At 51.7% G+C, this 14,503-nt stretch overlaps 7 protein-coding genes across 7 annotated transcripts; 4 read left to right on the forward strand and 3 right to left on the reverse strand.

Annotated features, from left to right (window-relative positions):
- Positions 1-477: 477 nt before the first annotated feature.
- CONPUDRAFT_130409 (general substrate transporter) lies at positions 478-3,076 on the forward strand (the record flags this gene model as incomplete). Its single annotated transcript, XM_007775070.1, has 13 exons — positions 478-810; positions 882-1,033; positions 1,103-1,157; positions 1,215-1,242; positions 1,296-1,354; positions 1,417-1,627; positions 1,684-1,725; positions 1,779-1,809; positions 1,873-2,055; positions 2,116-2,179; positions 2,244-2,343; positions 2,403-2,767; positions 2,830-3,076. The coding sequence occupies exons 1-13, from the start codon at positions 743-745 to the stop codon at positions 3,074-3,076; spliced, it is 1,605 nt and encodes a 534-aa protein (XP_007773260.1). The 5' UTR covers positions 478-742.
- On the reverse strand, positions 3,031-4,080 carry CONPUDRAFT_168670 (uncharacterized protein). Its single transcript, XM_007775071.1, has 2 exons — positions 3,986-4,080; positions 3,031-3,916 (listed from the first exon to the last, which is right to left on the reverse strand). Exons 1-2 carry the CDS (start codon positions 3,998-4,000, stop codon positions 3,305-3,307), a joined length of 627 nt encoding a protein of 208 aa, XP_007773261.1. The 5' UTR covers positions 4,001-4,080; the 3' UTR covers positions 3,031-3,304.
- Positions 4,081-4,654: 574 nt separating this feature from the next.
- CONPUDRAFT_76494 (uncharacterized protein) lies at positions 4,655-5,674 on the forward strand (the record flags this gene model as incomplete). The annotated part of the gene is made up of 5 exons (XM_007774756.1): positions 4,655-4,708; positions 4,825-4,920; positions 4,995-5,154; positions 5,208-5,281; positions 5,336-5,674. 5 exons carry the CDS (start codon positions 4,655-4,657, stop codon positions 5,672-5,674), a joined length of 723 nt encoding a protein of 240 aa, XP_007772946.1.
- Positions 5,675-5,884: 210 nt separating this feature from the next.
- CONPUDRAFT_76495 (uncharacterized protein) lies at positions 5,885-6,863 on the reverse strand (the record flags this gene model as incomplete). Its single annotated transcript, XM_007774757.1, has 7 exons — positions 5,885-5,942; positions 6,077-6,190; positions 6,225-6,279; positions 6,361-6,417; positions 6,514-6,528; positions 6,566-6,596; positions 6,660-6,863. 7 exons carry the CDS (start codon positions 6,861-6,863, stop codon positions 5,885-5,887), a joined length of 534 nt encoding a protein of 177 aa, XP_007772947.1.
- Positions 6,864-7,441: 578 nt separating this feature from the next.
- On the forward strand, positions 7,442-9,300 carry CONPUDRAFT_168671 (uncharacterized protein; the record flags this gene model as incomplete). Its single annotated transcript, XM_007775072.1, has 5 exons — positions 7,442-7,511; positions 8,428-8,589; positions 8,663-8,898; positions 8,965-9,018; positions 9,079-9,300. The coding sequence occupies 5 exons, from the start codon at positions 7,442-7,444 to the stop codon at positions 9,298-9,300; spliced, it is 744 nt and encodes a 247-aa protein (XP_007773262.1).
- A 1,115-nt stretch (positions 9,301-10,415) lies between these two features.
- CONPUDRAFT_76496 (uncharacterized protein) lies at positions 10,416-11,971 on the forward strand (the record flags this gene model as incomplete). Its single annotated transcript, XM_007774758.1, has 8 exons — positions 10,416-10,617; positions 10,745-10,820; positions 10,892-10,949; positions 11,006-11,115; positions 11,191-11,321; positions 11,380-11,508; positions 11,621-11,768; positions 11,863-11,971. The coding sequence occupies 8 exons, from the start codon at positions 10,416-10,418 to the stop codon at positions 11,969-11,971; spliced, it is 963 nt and encodes a 320-aa protein (XP_007772948.1).
- Positions 11,972-12,179: 208 nt separating this feature from the next.
- Positions 12,180-14,502, reverse strand: CONPUDRAFT_168672 (uncharacterized protein; the record flags this gene model as incomplete). The annotated part of the gene is made up of 8 exons (XM_007775073.1): positions 14,213-14,502; positions 14,103-14,149; positions 13,909-14,036; positions 13,794-13,844; positions 13,579-13,713; positions 13,222-13,524; positions 13,042-13,147; positions 12,180-12,918 (listed from the first exon to the last, which is right to left on the reverse strand). Exons 1-8 carry the CDS (start codon positions 14,387-14,389, stop codon positions 12,180-12,182), a joined length of 1,686 nt encoding a protein of 561 aa, XP_007773263.1. The 5' UTR covers positions 14,390-14,502.
- Position 14,503: the final 1 nt, after the last annotated feature.

Consider the following 14,503-nt stretch of genomic DNA (forward strand, 5'->3'; position numbering starts at 1 on the left):
TCTTTCTGATACTGAAGGCTCCACTAGTGCCCCGATGCAATGCAACAGAAGCTCGAGGAGACTGATAAAGGGGATCGTGACCATCTTTTTCGTTGTTCGACGTATCACACGAACGAATATCGCTGTCCCGTTCGCTCCTTCCGGGTAGAGGAGTCCCCAGAACCGGACGTCCCCTTCGCCCACACACGAGGCATCAACGTCTCTTTCCGAACGCCTGCTCCACCGCCGAAAAGATTATGCGTTGAAGTCTCGATTTTTTTATCATCCAGACGCTCTGGAAGAGCCTGGGACCATATCAGTGGCTCACTTGAGGTGCTTCTCGCCAAGAAATCTCACCGCATCAAGCTCTCCGTGTCTCCGTCAACCTCGACTGAGCTCGATTCCTTCTGCCTGGCCACGATCTCTTGCTTTTGCCGGTTGTGTAAGCGTAAATGGTTTGTCCGCGGACAAACCATTTACGCTTAGAATGATGGGTGTGCTCATTCTGCGCTCGTCCCGCCCTTTGGATTGATCCCATTGTCCATGGCGATCCCGGATCCGTGACGTCGACGGTACCGCCGATCTACCCGCCCCCTTGCTCACGAGGACTGATCGCCTGTTCGCGGCCCGATGTTTTCCTTGGCCAAAAGCCGGAGAAGCCGGTGGTATATAGGGCACTGTGGGGGCCCCGCATAACCATCTCCGTTTAATTTGTGTCCACTCTTGCGGGCCTCTATCGTTCAGCGCGCGCTCACGAGTCACCATGGCTCCGCTTACCGGCAAGCGACTCTACTACACGATTAACTTTGTCGCTGGTCTCGCCATCTTCTTGTGGGTCCTATCCTTTGCCTTGGTGTCATATCTGGTCTCTGATGGCGAGACTAACGGTGTTCTCGATGAAGCTTCGGCTATGACCAAGGCATGATGGGCGGCGTGAACACAGCGCCGCACTATGTGCAGACAATGGGGCTCGGCTACTCGACGTACGAGGGTCCGTCTGAAGGTTATGTCGCGACGATCACGAATCCTACACGGCAAGGCGGGATTGTCAGTAGTGCGTATACCACAAGCATCCTCTGTTTGCTGGGCCGTCATCTGACCATATTTTGTGTGTCTGCGTTAGTCTACTACTTGGGCACTCTCATCGGGGCGTTGATGGCTGGTGTCATGGGAGACAGGTGCGTGTTCTCCCAGTGTGCTTTCTTGACTCCCGTAATTGCTGACTCTCCTCGTAGACTCGGACGCCTCAAGACCATGATTATTGTACGTCCAATCCCCATGACGCACACACGAGCCTTTGCTGACGGCCTGTCCAGGGCAGCATTTGGGTTCTCATTGGCGCCGCCCTCCAGTGTTCCGCCCAAAACATCGCCTGGTACGCATCCTCCCGCTCTCTCACTATACAAGTCCAATCCTTACCGTATTTGGTGCGGGTAGGATGCTCTGCGCACGCGTTATCAATGGGATCGGTACCGGTTTCTTGAACGCCATAGTGCCCGTGTGGAGCGCCGAAGTTGCGACGCACACCTCTCGCGGCGCGTTCATCGCGAGCGAGTTCACACTCAACATCTTTGGTGTCGTCGTTGCGTACTGGCTCGAGTTTGGCCTGGGATTCGTTGGGGATGGCAACACACAGATTCGGTGGAGGGTGAGCCGCGTTTTCGCTGTGGTGGTGGATTGTCTGGCTGAGCTCTTTCACGACAGTTCCCCATCGCATTCCAAATCATACCCGTGTTTGCGTTCATGGTAAGTCTATTTTGGATCTCAATGGGCAGAACGAGTCGCTCAGTTGCGCGCAGTTTGCTCTGATATGGATGCCTGAATCGCCCCGTAAGCCAATCTCTTCTTAGCTCTCACTACTGATCTCGCCGCTGACATGATATAACCTACCAGGATGGCTGCTCAAAGTCGGCCGCGTCGACGAAGCTCGCGAAATCTTGTATCGTATCCGGAGCGATGAGATCGCAGCAGGCAACTCAGATCTCGAAACCGAGATACAAGGAATCGTCGAAATCGTCAACCTGGAGAAGGCGCACTCGAAGCAGAACTCGTACTGGTCGATGTTCTGGGGCACTGGTAAGCGGCATTTCCTGTGTAGCAAAGTCAAGGCTAGAGATACTAACTTATGACTGTCAGGCTGGGGAGACCTGCACGTTGGGAGACGCGTTCAGCTCGCGATTTGGTTGCAGATCGTCCAAGAGTGAGTATCGGTCATATGCATCCGGAATCGTATCAGTCACTCATTCTCTATTTCGCCTTGCTAGATGGGTTGGTATCGCAGCCGTTACTATGTGGGCACCAACCATCTTCGCGCAAGCTGGCTACAGCGCTCGCAAGTCTCAGTGGCTCTCCGGACTCAACGATGTAGGCGACTCCTACTTCATCAACCGCATCGTTAATCTCAGAGTATATCACCACTCTAGATCACATACTGCATCAGCACCCTTGTCTCCATCTTAACCATCGACCGTTGGGGCCGTCGCTTCGGGCTCTACTGGGGCGCTGTAGGCCAAGGCATCGCGATGATCCTCTCCGGCGCCTTTGGGCGCCTGCTTAGAGACCATCCGGAGAAGGCGGCGCAATACGGCGCTGCGTCTGCGTTCTGGATCTTCGTATACACGGCCGTGTTCGGTGCAACCTGGCTCACGATACCCTGGGTGTACCCGACGGAGATCTTCCCGCTTGAAGTGCGCGCGAAGGGGAACGCATGGGGCGTCGTCGGGTGGAGCATTGGCAACGGATGGTTGACGTTGTTGAATCCAGTCATGTTCAACGCGATTCAGGAGAAGTGCGTTGCTTTCTTTTCGTTCGTACGTGAGCTGGATTGGGTCTTACAAATTCGATTAATAGCACACTGCACATCTTCGGAGCGGTCAATTTCCTGAGTATCCCGATGGTGTGGGCTTTCTATCCCGAGACGGCCAACCGCACGCTGGAGGAGATTGACCTGCTCTTCTCGAGCAATAGTCCGTTCGCATGGGACGAGGAGGCACACTTTGTGAAGCTCAAAGCACAACGTGCACAGGATTTGAAGGATGTCACAGACGACGGGAGCAGCAAGGACGGAGGAGAGAAGGCACACACGGAGCACGTCTAGGAAAGAGTGGCGAAGGTTGCTATGAGTGATACGATTGCCTGAAAGCATCGAAAAAATGAGACAGAAAGCTTCTTGCTTGTACGCGTAAAAGTGTTATGATAATGAAACGTGCTAGTCTTTTTTTTCGATGCTATGTAATACAGATGCCTGATCCCTGGTGCTCAACTCGATGGATGATTTTGGAATAGGAAAGGAACGGGAGTAAATTTGCAGGAGCTCACGAATCAATCATGCTGCTTTCACCAGTACCTCACTCCCCTTTTCCTTCTCCGCATCCTCATCAGCCCACTCGCGATCCTCCGCATCCCCTGTCGTATAGATAACGCCGGTGCTGAATACCGGCTCTTTGTCCGACTGAGCGAGATGCACGCGCATACAGCGACCTTCCTCGTCGGTGACGCATCTGAGGATGTTCCATCCATTGTACTGCATCTCGATGTCGTCCTCAACGGTCGTATGGCGTCCGCGGAAGCACGGGCCAAGATTGGCGATCTTGAAGAGCGCCTCGCCCTCTTCTCTCGCCTTGGCATCGGAGACGTCCTCGCCTGTCTTGGTACCCTTGCCCTCTTCGGCTTGCAGCATCTCTGTAGATCTGGAGCTAGAGGAGGGCGTATCTTGAACGACGATCTCGTCGTCGCCGCAGCAGTGAGAGGGGAAGTAGCGTTGGCCGTCGCCGAAGTCGAACGCCTGTGACGCGTCGAACACGTGTGGAACGACGCAGTTCCCGGAAGCATTGGAGTCGGTGGAGAAGTTGGCGTGGCAGCGGACGCAATGTTGTTTCCCCTGCGCCTCGACACCCGAACTCGCTGCTATGGGGGCGGCGGGTTTGTCGGCGGATGCCTAGGAAGGACGTAAGGACTGTGTCAGCGATGTGTGAAGTACTAATGTGGAGGGTAAAGACATGCTCACAGAGGATGTAGACATTCTGAGTCCTTGCGAGAAGGAGAAAGAGATTAGGATGCGTAAGAGAAGTTGTTATCTTGCGTTGATGTATTCGAGAAACCAAGTTCAACGCGCGCGGGTGAATAGCGCTGGGCAGCCGAGAATCGAATGGTCAAATAGGAGAAGCTAATCAGCTGAAACTCAAAGCTAACATGTTACCTGTCGAAGAGAGTTGTTGTCCTTAATTTCTTAGAGAAGATGTGTGAGCAATAGGGCTCGATAGTAGACGGGGAGAGAGGTGACCGTGTTGATGCAGGTTGGCGCGCGAGGCTCAAGCATGTTGCGTTGGCGCTCATGATAGGGGTTAGACTGTTTTGGGGGGTCCGGAAGACGCCGACAAGACTTCACAGAAACCATCGCGCTTGTGACGGTGAACTCGAACTGGAGCGGCCACACTTCTCGCTTCCCTCTAGTGCGTAATCGCATATACCGCGTTTATTCTGCGTGTAGCTTCTTGAGCTTGATGTATTGAGCTCATTCCAGGGGATTGGCTCGGCTTGTCCAAGCTAAGAAAGCTGTGGTTGCGAGCGGTCACTGAGGGCTCCTGTTGCCTGTGCAGCCAAACTGGGCTTCTGCTCAAGGCGGTAGTACAAATGTATGAAACTTGAAGTCAGCGCATATCGGACTCACCCGACAATGTCGATTCCCCGGCTAGTCAATGAAGACACTCTTTGGCGATCGCACTTCAATGTAAACACTTTTCGACGGCGTATTGGACTAAGCATGGAACAGTACTAGTACGAACAGTTGCACGTAAGTTTTCACTTTGTCTCCTTCTCTGCTCCGACGAATGCATATCCATTTAGCGCGAGTGCCAAAGGCTTTTGAAGGATTTTCCTTTTCTACTCGAGGGTATATTCAATCCATGCGAGAGGGACATCGTAAAGGATGCTGTCATTGAGGTACGACACGTTGATATGTACCCGATTAGTTTCTATGCTAACTGATGGCTGCATCGTTTTTCTGTTGCATCAAGGTGCTGAAAAATCCGTGCCTCCACTGGCTTAGAGACCTTGAAGACTGCTGGCCCGTGGATGCGATGCTCAAGAGAATAGTGTCTAAGCGATCTTCAGTCTTAGCACATGTACTTCAGCGCAGGAGGGGGGAGCACATGGAGCAAGTCCGACATAAACAAGGTGCCGATTATGTTCATCTTCATTCGATATGCGCAATCAACGTTAGTCTTTAGTACGTTTCGATTGTGCATCGCACTCGAGGATTCATGGATGCTTCACCAATGACGATGGAGAAGACGAGGTCGAGGTTCGCAAGATTGCTTTGGAGTCAGGAATTAGTTACTGACGTGTATCTCGCCAGCGCGGTGAGGACGCGAGCGACCTTGCGAGCGATGCAACATCAGAGCGGCCTTGTAGCGACACAAGCGCTAAGCCCGACCACCAAGCCGTGTTAGCTTTCCTTCGATCCTGCCCCGGAAATCTGGGTGCACTACTTCCGAATTTTCTGGAGAGTGGCATTGTCAACCGTCACAAGGTCAGCATGCTCCTGAGCCTTCCTGCGGCAGAACGCGAACATTGGCTCGACAAGCGCAGGGAGGCCCTAGGGATGTCCCACTTAGAAGTTGCCGCACTTCAAGCGAAGTGCAATCAAGAGCAGTCACGGGTGGCAACGCGCCATCTCTGGGTGGACTTACCTTAGACTCGGAAGCGGTGTTCGGTTCTTCGTATAACAAATGGGGAAAGGATAATATCCTGTCAAGTGTTGTTCAAGGAAAGAATAGATGGTATTTAGACAAACTAGCCAGCGGATTTGACACCTGAAAGGAACAATCACTGTTTGAATCTGCGCTTTCCAAGTCGGAAAAAATACAGTCTACCATGACACATACATGCATTGTTTATTTATAAGTTATTTATTGCCCTTGAACCCGATGCCTACGTAGCTTCCTGTTCCTCCTTCCTCAGCACTATTAGTTTCCACAAGGTATGAGTCAGTGAGTAATGTATCCGAAATCATTCCGTTTATATATGTGCCATCCTCAGCTACAGCCAGAAACTCCAAGTGTGAATGCGCACGAACCCTCCACAAAAAAGAAAGCACCTTCCCCAACCAATAGTACAGACCATCGGGCCCACAAAAGCGCCATATATAACTCCCCCGCCTTCGTTTTCTCCGAGGTACATGACAGGCTCGAGAGTTTCTTCGATGTCTTCACTGTATATCGCGATGTTCGGCGTGAATGGTGTACTTGGCAATAGAGTGCCAGTGGCGAAGAGGAGCGAAGGCGAGGGCGGATACGATGCCTAAGGGCGGAGGTCAGCCATGGAGTTTAAGGAATGCAAAAGGCAGCAAGGCGAACGAAAATAATGAACGTATGTACGCACCTCTCATCCCATCACGGCTCTTCCGTTCAGGGGACGTCTTTACGCGCACTCTTTCACCTGGTTGATGCATACCAAACACTTAGAATGCGTTCTCAAAGCCGCAATATAGTCTGATGCGTCTCTGGCGTAGGATGGTAATGGGGTAAGACGCACTTGCTGGCATGTATACTGAACACCATGGAGTGGGGTGCGATGAAGCACTCACGGTGGTCGATGATCTTGTAGGATACTCTAAGCTGCAAGGATGGTAAGCGACGAGTGAGGACGTGACCTAGGAATGGCTGGGAGGAGCAACGTACTCTACCGGATGACACATCAAGGAGTTTAACGGGGCACTCGCGAACAGATACAACGAAGCAGTAGAGGGGTGGGTACTGGGGTGAGGCACCGGGGAACCAGGTGAAGTCAATGATCAGCGATGGTTGGGGAAAGGTCGATATGTGACTTAGAAAGATCTCACTTCCTGGCGCGTGGGACTCGAGCCTGTGATATGCAGAGAGCATGAGTGAGTGGATCTGTCGAACGTCAGAAAGGACAACAATGAGGCGACGTACGAGAATGTCTGAAACGTGTGGTCTTCGCATTGCACTAAGAAGCTGGAGCCATCTGCACACCTGGACTGTCAGTGTTGGAAGGAATCTGATGAGAAGGATGATACGAAGACGTTGATAGCCTAGAGAGCTTTGTTTCGCAAAGAAGCGAGGGAGGTTTAGAGATGTTAAACCGAGGAAGTTGCCATGTCGTTTTCGGGGGTGTCAGCAGGCTCGAGCACCGAAGTTGTATGCTGAATTGAGGTCATGATACTGTACCTACACGACCGTAGGTTCAAGGGATTTCTGCGTGACATGAAATCAAGATAAGTTCCGCCGAGGCTGAAGTTCAAATGTCCGGCGAACGCGTGATTTTGAACTAGGGTCACAGTTTGGTGACATCATCAAGGCATTATTGCTGAGGACAACGAAGGTGAAGAGGGTGTTTCATTGGAAGGAGAAGCAGGCAATGCGGACACACCTTTTACAACGACTGTATTGCTTGTCCGTTAGGCTTATATACAGGCGTCTCAAGCCCTTGCCAGACCGGTATGACCGACTCACTGAAGCCTGCCAGTGAGGAGCTCGACATCACATCTCCAGTCGACTGTGGTCGTGCCAGTAAGGGTCTCAAAAATCTGAAACTCAGTACTACATCAGAATATAAGTTAAGAGGATTAGTATTTTTCGTCACGCGGGGAGGTTCATTATCTTTTGTGATGGGTGACGAACCAGGTCTTAAGTTCATTTGACAGGTCAAGCGTGAGGCGTGACGAACCTACGGTCGTGTAGGTACAGTATACTAATATCAAACACAAGATTGCTTCAAGGTCTTACATCACTAAATCGGGGGAAATTTTTCGGGGCATAATGGAGACTATGAATATTATAAGATGACCGTTAATTTAATTGTGTATGATCGTAAATGGCGACGATTCAACATCGTTTAAGTGTTAGCCCACTATCTGATAACGGGATTATCATATCATAGGGATCTTATCATTAAGTACCATATGGTAGTGGGCTTACCATGGACCAAAATTCAAGATAAAATCACTCGCGATATGTTGAAGCATAATAATCCGAATGTCATGTCAAAGGTAATATGAAAATTCGATTATAAGAAACTGTTCATAAACCGGTTAGCTACTACTTATCTGCTATAATGCATCAAGTTTTCAAAGTCGGTCTCGTCAGCGATTGCTTCGTCCTCATCCAAGAAATCTCCCTCATTTGCCTGTTCTGCAGTATCCACACACCAATTTCCACCCAAACCTCCCTCGCCACCCTTTCTCTCCCTGGCAGCCTGTGGACTACACTTGGACTACACCCTGCTGCTGTAAGTGACACGCGTGAGGCGCCGTCACGTGATTATGTCGCAAGATTCCGTATAACTACATAGTACATCAGCCTCTGTCCGTACTCTGTACGATTACTAGTGTCTCGCTTTCATTCATTTGTTTTCTCAACCTTTCGTTCCTCCGCTCGTCTATCTCCTCTGCCCCTTTATCATCCTCACCCTCTTTGTCGTCACCAGCCCCATCCACCCTCGCCCTCGACGTCCTCCTTGCCGTACCCGAGCACACAGGCCATGCGACCAGCCACATGCTCGTCTACCACGCCTCGGACTTGTCCCGCGTGCGCGTCAAGCCCACCAGGTGCTTCGTCCTCCTCGAGAGCTGGTCCCTCGCTTTCTACTGTACTCATCCTTTGCAGATGCTAGCCTCAATAGTCGGGTTTAAACAAGTTTACTCAAGTCTAATCGGATCCAGTCTGGCCGAGTGCGCACGAGCGCACGACACACATGGGTGTCGCCGGTGCCACACCAGGCGCGCGTAGCGTTGTGCTCTTCATGCACGCCAGCGAGCCTGCCTCGCGCCGGCGAACCCATCCTCGCGCCTGCGATTCGCTCCCTGAGCATTTCGTATTTCACGGATGGCCAATTCGAGACCGGGGCCGGTGCGCAACGGTGCCCCGGTTCCTGTTGCAATGGAGTGGCATTGCGCCTGTCTGCGCGCGTTGTCGAGGCCCCGGTTTTGTTTTCAGGTGCTCGCGAGCCATCCGCCTTTTTTAGAGCGCAGGCGGGGCGCGGGGATCTCTCAGGTCGCTCATCCCCGTGCCCTGCCAGGTAAGCTTCTCCGAGGCATTTCGCTCGGCAGGCGGTTGCTCATCCCCGTGCCCCTGCCAGAGCTCGAAGACTCCCTCCCTCCATCCCCCGGCATCGTGCCTCGACGAATCTCAAGCTACGCCCCGACTCGCCTCCTTGTACCACCTCGCTTTCCATGTATTATTATCAGAACTAGCGCTTCCAATACACGACATGCGCTCGGGCTCCCGGATTCTATTCGGCGAGCCGGCAGCTCTACCATTTTACGGTGTGACCAGCCGCACTGGCGACGTGTCCGATTAGACTCTCTTGTATACTGTATTGTCTGCTGTAGAGTGTACTGTATTATTTGCAATGAATTTCTTGCTATTGAAAACCTCGTCGTGATTGCAAGTCGTTATAATGCACCTGTTGTGATTTATAATAGCTGCGAGTACCATATGTTATTATCATGCCGTATCTGTTAATGATAACACGCCCCTTCAAGTAGATAATAGATTCTTTGCTATGATCATATCCCTGTGATCTTTCCTGCATGCTAAAAACGGACTTTACATGCTACTCGTGTCGGAGTCTCACCATTTCCCCGGTGTATGTTTGCCATGATCTGTGATGTCGGTCAAGGTCATTTACTTATCATTCATCCCCTCATTTAGTGATGTAGGTCTTAGGTTTGTTGACCTTGAACTTAAAGTCGACTAAGAGAAGACATCGTGTTGTTCGGGGACACCGTCGGGAAGCGTGGGAAGCGTCCATCTCCGGTCCGGTAAAACGAAGAGAGCCGATCCGGGTCTTCATCAAGGCCTTCATATATCATAGTTCAAAACGTTCAGCCTGACTTGAGGATTCTCATCACAAAACTCGGAGATGGCTAGTATCTATAGATCTGTACACTCAAGCCATTTACAATGCTGATTGACACTCTCACTAAAATCCTGATGGTGCAGCCTGCGAGGGACAGTTGCGCGCGCGAGGAACGCATCCATTTCCGGTCAATCGTCAGATTAAACCACCGAAGTAAAGCCCCGAAGGACCCTAATCTCGTTCATGTTGTCTACAGGACCTCCACAAACCGCTGTTTATGATCTTTGCTTCTTTCGATGCTACAACGAATCGTGCTTTCTGCCAATCTCGAACTCGGAACCAACCATATGGAACCAACACAGGAACAGCAACTCCCGGCAGGTCGCGACAACAGTAAGCTTGTGGCAATACACTGCTAGTTATTCAAATACCTGACACCTTCCCCGAGCAGTGACCTACACTTTTAAGACGCTCCTTGCGCATTCTTGTCATTTCTTCTTTAGTTATATCGAGAAACCCTTCTTCTTTCTACATCACCGTCTCACGACACACCTCCCGACATCAAGGCCGACAACTTGTCACATTCCCCGTGCTAAGACTACACAGTAACAGACATGAGTGCAGTCGCTCAGTTCGAGAACAACATGATCGTCCCAGCGATAGAGATGTCGTCGCGTCGCCCTTCCCTCGACTCGGTGACTCGCGCACGCGCTGGGCGCGCCCGCACACCAAGCCCGACGCCAAGCGAATGGGAAGCACTTGCCCCGCCCCGCCCTCTCAAAGAACAGCTCAAGCACCCAACCACAAGGGATCTCTGTAAGTTTTCTGATCCTCTGACCTCATATTGACCCGTGTTAAAACGTCCATGCCAATATTTCGACGATGCGTCGTCGATGCTCCCGCTTGCATAAAGACATGCTCTTTATCGCCCTCTTCGCCGTAGCTTTCGCCGTTACGCTCGCAAAGCTACATAGAAAAATCGTGTATGGTCTCCAGCCCGCAGAGCAGTGGATGCGAAGGTGCGTTTCTCATATCCAACAAAAGTCAAGCCTTGAATGATCGGGTGTAAACTCTAACCTACTTCCTTCAGTCACCATGGCGGCTGGGCAATACCCGCTGCCATCATAATCGTGCTGTCATTTCCCCCTGTAAGCTCATACACCTCATTCTTTTTTCAGAATCGCACAAATGAACCTTCGTATAGCTCGCTGGGCAAGAGCTTGTCGCCACCATGTGCGGTCTCACATGGGGAATCGGTCTGGGATTCCTCATCGTATCCTTGAGCACATATTTCGGAGAGCTTGTATTGTTCATGTGAGCACTCTCTTTAGGTCAGTGTCCGCCCACGGGGTGCTCATAACTAAATACACCATACTCTAGCACCTGCAGATACTTCCTTACGAAGCGCAGCGAGCGCTACGAGAGTGAGAACATTCAGTTCGCCACACTTGCCGCCGTCATTAGAGAGGGAGGCTTCAAGATCATTCTCATGGCGCGGTTTAGTGCTATACCACCCCATTGTAAGACCTAGTACTCTGACTGCACATCTTTGATCGCTTACTCGTGACTCGTCAAAAGTCACGACCGCCGTGCTAGCAACGTGCGGTACGTCGATGCCCAAGTTCCTCCTCGCCACATTTCTGGCTCTGCCTAGACAGTTCGCGCCTGTGTACATAGGCTACACGCTCGAGCAGTCTATCAATGGCGGTACGTTTTTATCTTCTGCTTGTCTTCTCGTTTTCTCGAAGCCATATTTTGCGTTTTGATTGACGCGCTACATACTCTGCATACGGGACATGGCGGATCAATATCAATGCAGACTCGAGCGCCGAGGACCGCACACACGCGGTCGTCACAGCGGTCGTCGTCAGTGTCTTGGTATCCGTCACCGTCATCGCGCTTCATTACGTCGGAAGCCTTATGGCGGTGAAGCTCCCCATCATTGTCTACGAACGGCGCAAGAGACGGTGAGTCCGCTTTCATCTCGCTGAACCACATAAGTTGATCATTGGAGCCTAATCGTCCACATCTCCGTAATTCACGTCTTCCTTGAGTTCACAGGCAAGCGGATGCTTTCAGTATTGCTCAATCTGAGGAGCGAGTATGTACCAATGATGTCGGTGAAGCAGGGCCAGAGCATGCTGACGCGTCTGCGTCAAAGATGAGCTAGGGTGTGGGCGTATAAGGGGCAAGTTCATGATGTAATTTATGCAGAGGAACAATACACATGCACCACACTACTTCTGGATTATTTCGATGTTTGACGGTATCAAAGCCACACTGGATGTTGGATACTTATGTTTTACGCGACTGTTCATTCTTATTTGCACAAACTAGCTTGTAGAACATCTTTAATGGTGACGCACAGTTAACCTGTGCTATAAACAGGAAAAGCGCGGTTGATCTGCAGGGACCATGAGATCCCACAACGAGTCATCTGTCGAAGTATCAAAATCTCCAGTATCCATAGTCCAAGCATCCGTCTGCCCCGTGGCCGCGCCTATATGCACGCCCATCGCATCCCACACCGATGTATCAGCATCGTAGACATAGCCCTGGGTCGGCACACGGTTGGTGTTCACCGGAATGCCCGCCATGGGAGTTTGCGTCTGCATTCCAGTCGGACGAGGCGTAAAGGTCGAAGTGGCTCGTCGCCCGTCCCCGTGCCCAATATCGTCATTATTGGGCAATCCAATCGTACCTCCATGATCCACGGCAGTGGCGGAGGAAATTGAACGAACCCCTCCATCCAAAAAGGTTTCCTGAGAAGAGATAGTAAACGGCGTAATCGTCGCCGCCCAGCGAGCGTATTCCGAGTTCGCTTCAAGCTGAGCACCGTTGATCATATCCATCACGCCCGCGTCGCGCATCGCCGCCTCGATATCAGGGAGCTCCAGAACAGCAGGGAACATGTACAGCTCATTTGGGCTTTCAGTGGAGCCACTCTGGTTGGAGAACATGGAGCGCGAATCCAGCCTGAGCGTCTCTATGCCAAGGGTCTCGCTAAGCGCCTGCGCGAACTTTATTTCCTCGATGGTGCGGGCGATCTCGCCCCTGAGCGGGTGTTCAAACGCGCCCGGCCAAGACCAGGAGATGACGGCGATGATTTCGGACATGCTGTGGTAATGCACGACATCACATCGCATTGTCCGTAAGTGTGTCAGCATGCATCAAATAGCGTTACATGGGGTCAAGCACTCAGCAAAGGAAGAAAAAAGAGAGAAAGGAAAGGGAACGCACGTCTCAAGGCACACGAGCTTCTCGCTGCGTGTGAACGCGTCGCCGCCGTCCTCGACTGGTGTCGCGTTTAGGAGGAAGTGACACCAAAAGAGGAACGGCTCGTTTCCTGGGTGCATCCGTGCGCATGTGCCGAGGGACCACATGAATAAGGGACCTAATCAGTTGAGGAGAGACGCTCACCTAATTGCGTCAGCCACGCCATATATGTTCCGTTCAGTGCGTTGCGCATGATGTACATCCCATAGGGCATCAGTGCCCGCGTCAACGTGCACAAGATCAACTCGAGCATGGGAATGTCTGGGTCGGTGGGACCGGAGACGATGTTAGCCTCCCTCACCCTCTCCTGTAGGTCCTCGAGTATAGCAATGTTCACTGATCCGAGGGCACTACGCATCGAGTTCAGCATATGCCTCCCCATGTTTGACAGGGGAGTGTGCCCTTGGTATGGGCATCCCGAAGGGCCTGGCATGTTTCCCGACCTCTCTGATCACTGGTTGTTCAGATTCGTCGAGCCGAAAAGCGTTCGATGACACGCACGAAATTTGGTCGCTACAGAGCTGTACGTCATGACAAACCGTGCCTGGGCAACGGAGAGGAGGAAGTGCAAGTGCTTAACGTCTTCTATATGTTCGGAGAAGCGGGTGAACGAAAAGGGGAGTCCACTTTTCCTGCCTGGAGTGGAGAACGCGCACAGTCAGCACACGTCAAGAAGGGACCAATATGAGGGCTAAGCTTGGGCCTCAGAGACCTACGCATTTGCCAGTCGTACGAAGATAAAGCTAAACGTGAAACGTGATACGCGTCTACGTTGATGAATGTCAGCTTGATACCATACACAGGAAACAGCGCATAAAAGCAAGAGCTTACAAGGTCTGACCAGATTGATAAAGCCCCGTGTATCCCACCACGGCACACTCTCGGACTTGACTTGCATGATCAATTCCGGGAGTGAAGGAGGTGGAGGACCGCACAACAACGCCTCATCGTGAAGTGAGCTACAGATGTTCGCCCACAATGGCAGTCAGATGGGTGTCAGGGAACCATGAGTTGGCTGTCCTCACTATCCACAAACTTCGCCTTGCCAAGCACATGTGAGGGTCTCCCACATCTTTCACACAAAAGAAACTCGACATTAGCAATCACAGCACAGTAAGTGATGGCGACCACGCACCACCTGCATGCTCCATCGGAGCCTCATTTCTTCAAGTTTCGTATTGTTCTCGGGCGCATGACCTGCATTACAAGGGCTTTGGTACTGTAACCAACTTTGATGATCACGTCGGGCTTGAGGTTCGAATGACTCCGGATCAGGATGTGTGGTCTGACATCGTGGAGGCCACGCCATCATCGGGGGCGTCGACGTAAAGAAAAGAAACGTGGACGACTCTGAGTTCAGAAATTCGTCAAAACCAACTTCGCGGCAGTGTGTAAGCCTTCGGCGTAGGTGCGCAATGTACGCCGC

Source organism: Coniophora puteana (assembly GCF_000271625.1).
Source record: "Coniophora puteana RWD-64-598 SS2 unplaced genomic scaffold CONPUscaffold_13, whole genome shotgun sequence".
NCBI classification, from domain to species: domain Eukaryota; kingdom Fungi; phylum Basidiomycota; class Agaricomycetes; order Boletales; family Coniophoraceae; genus Coniophora; species Coniophora puteana.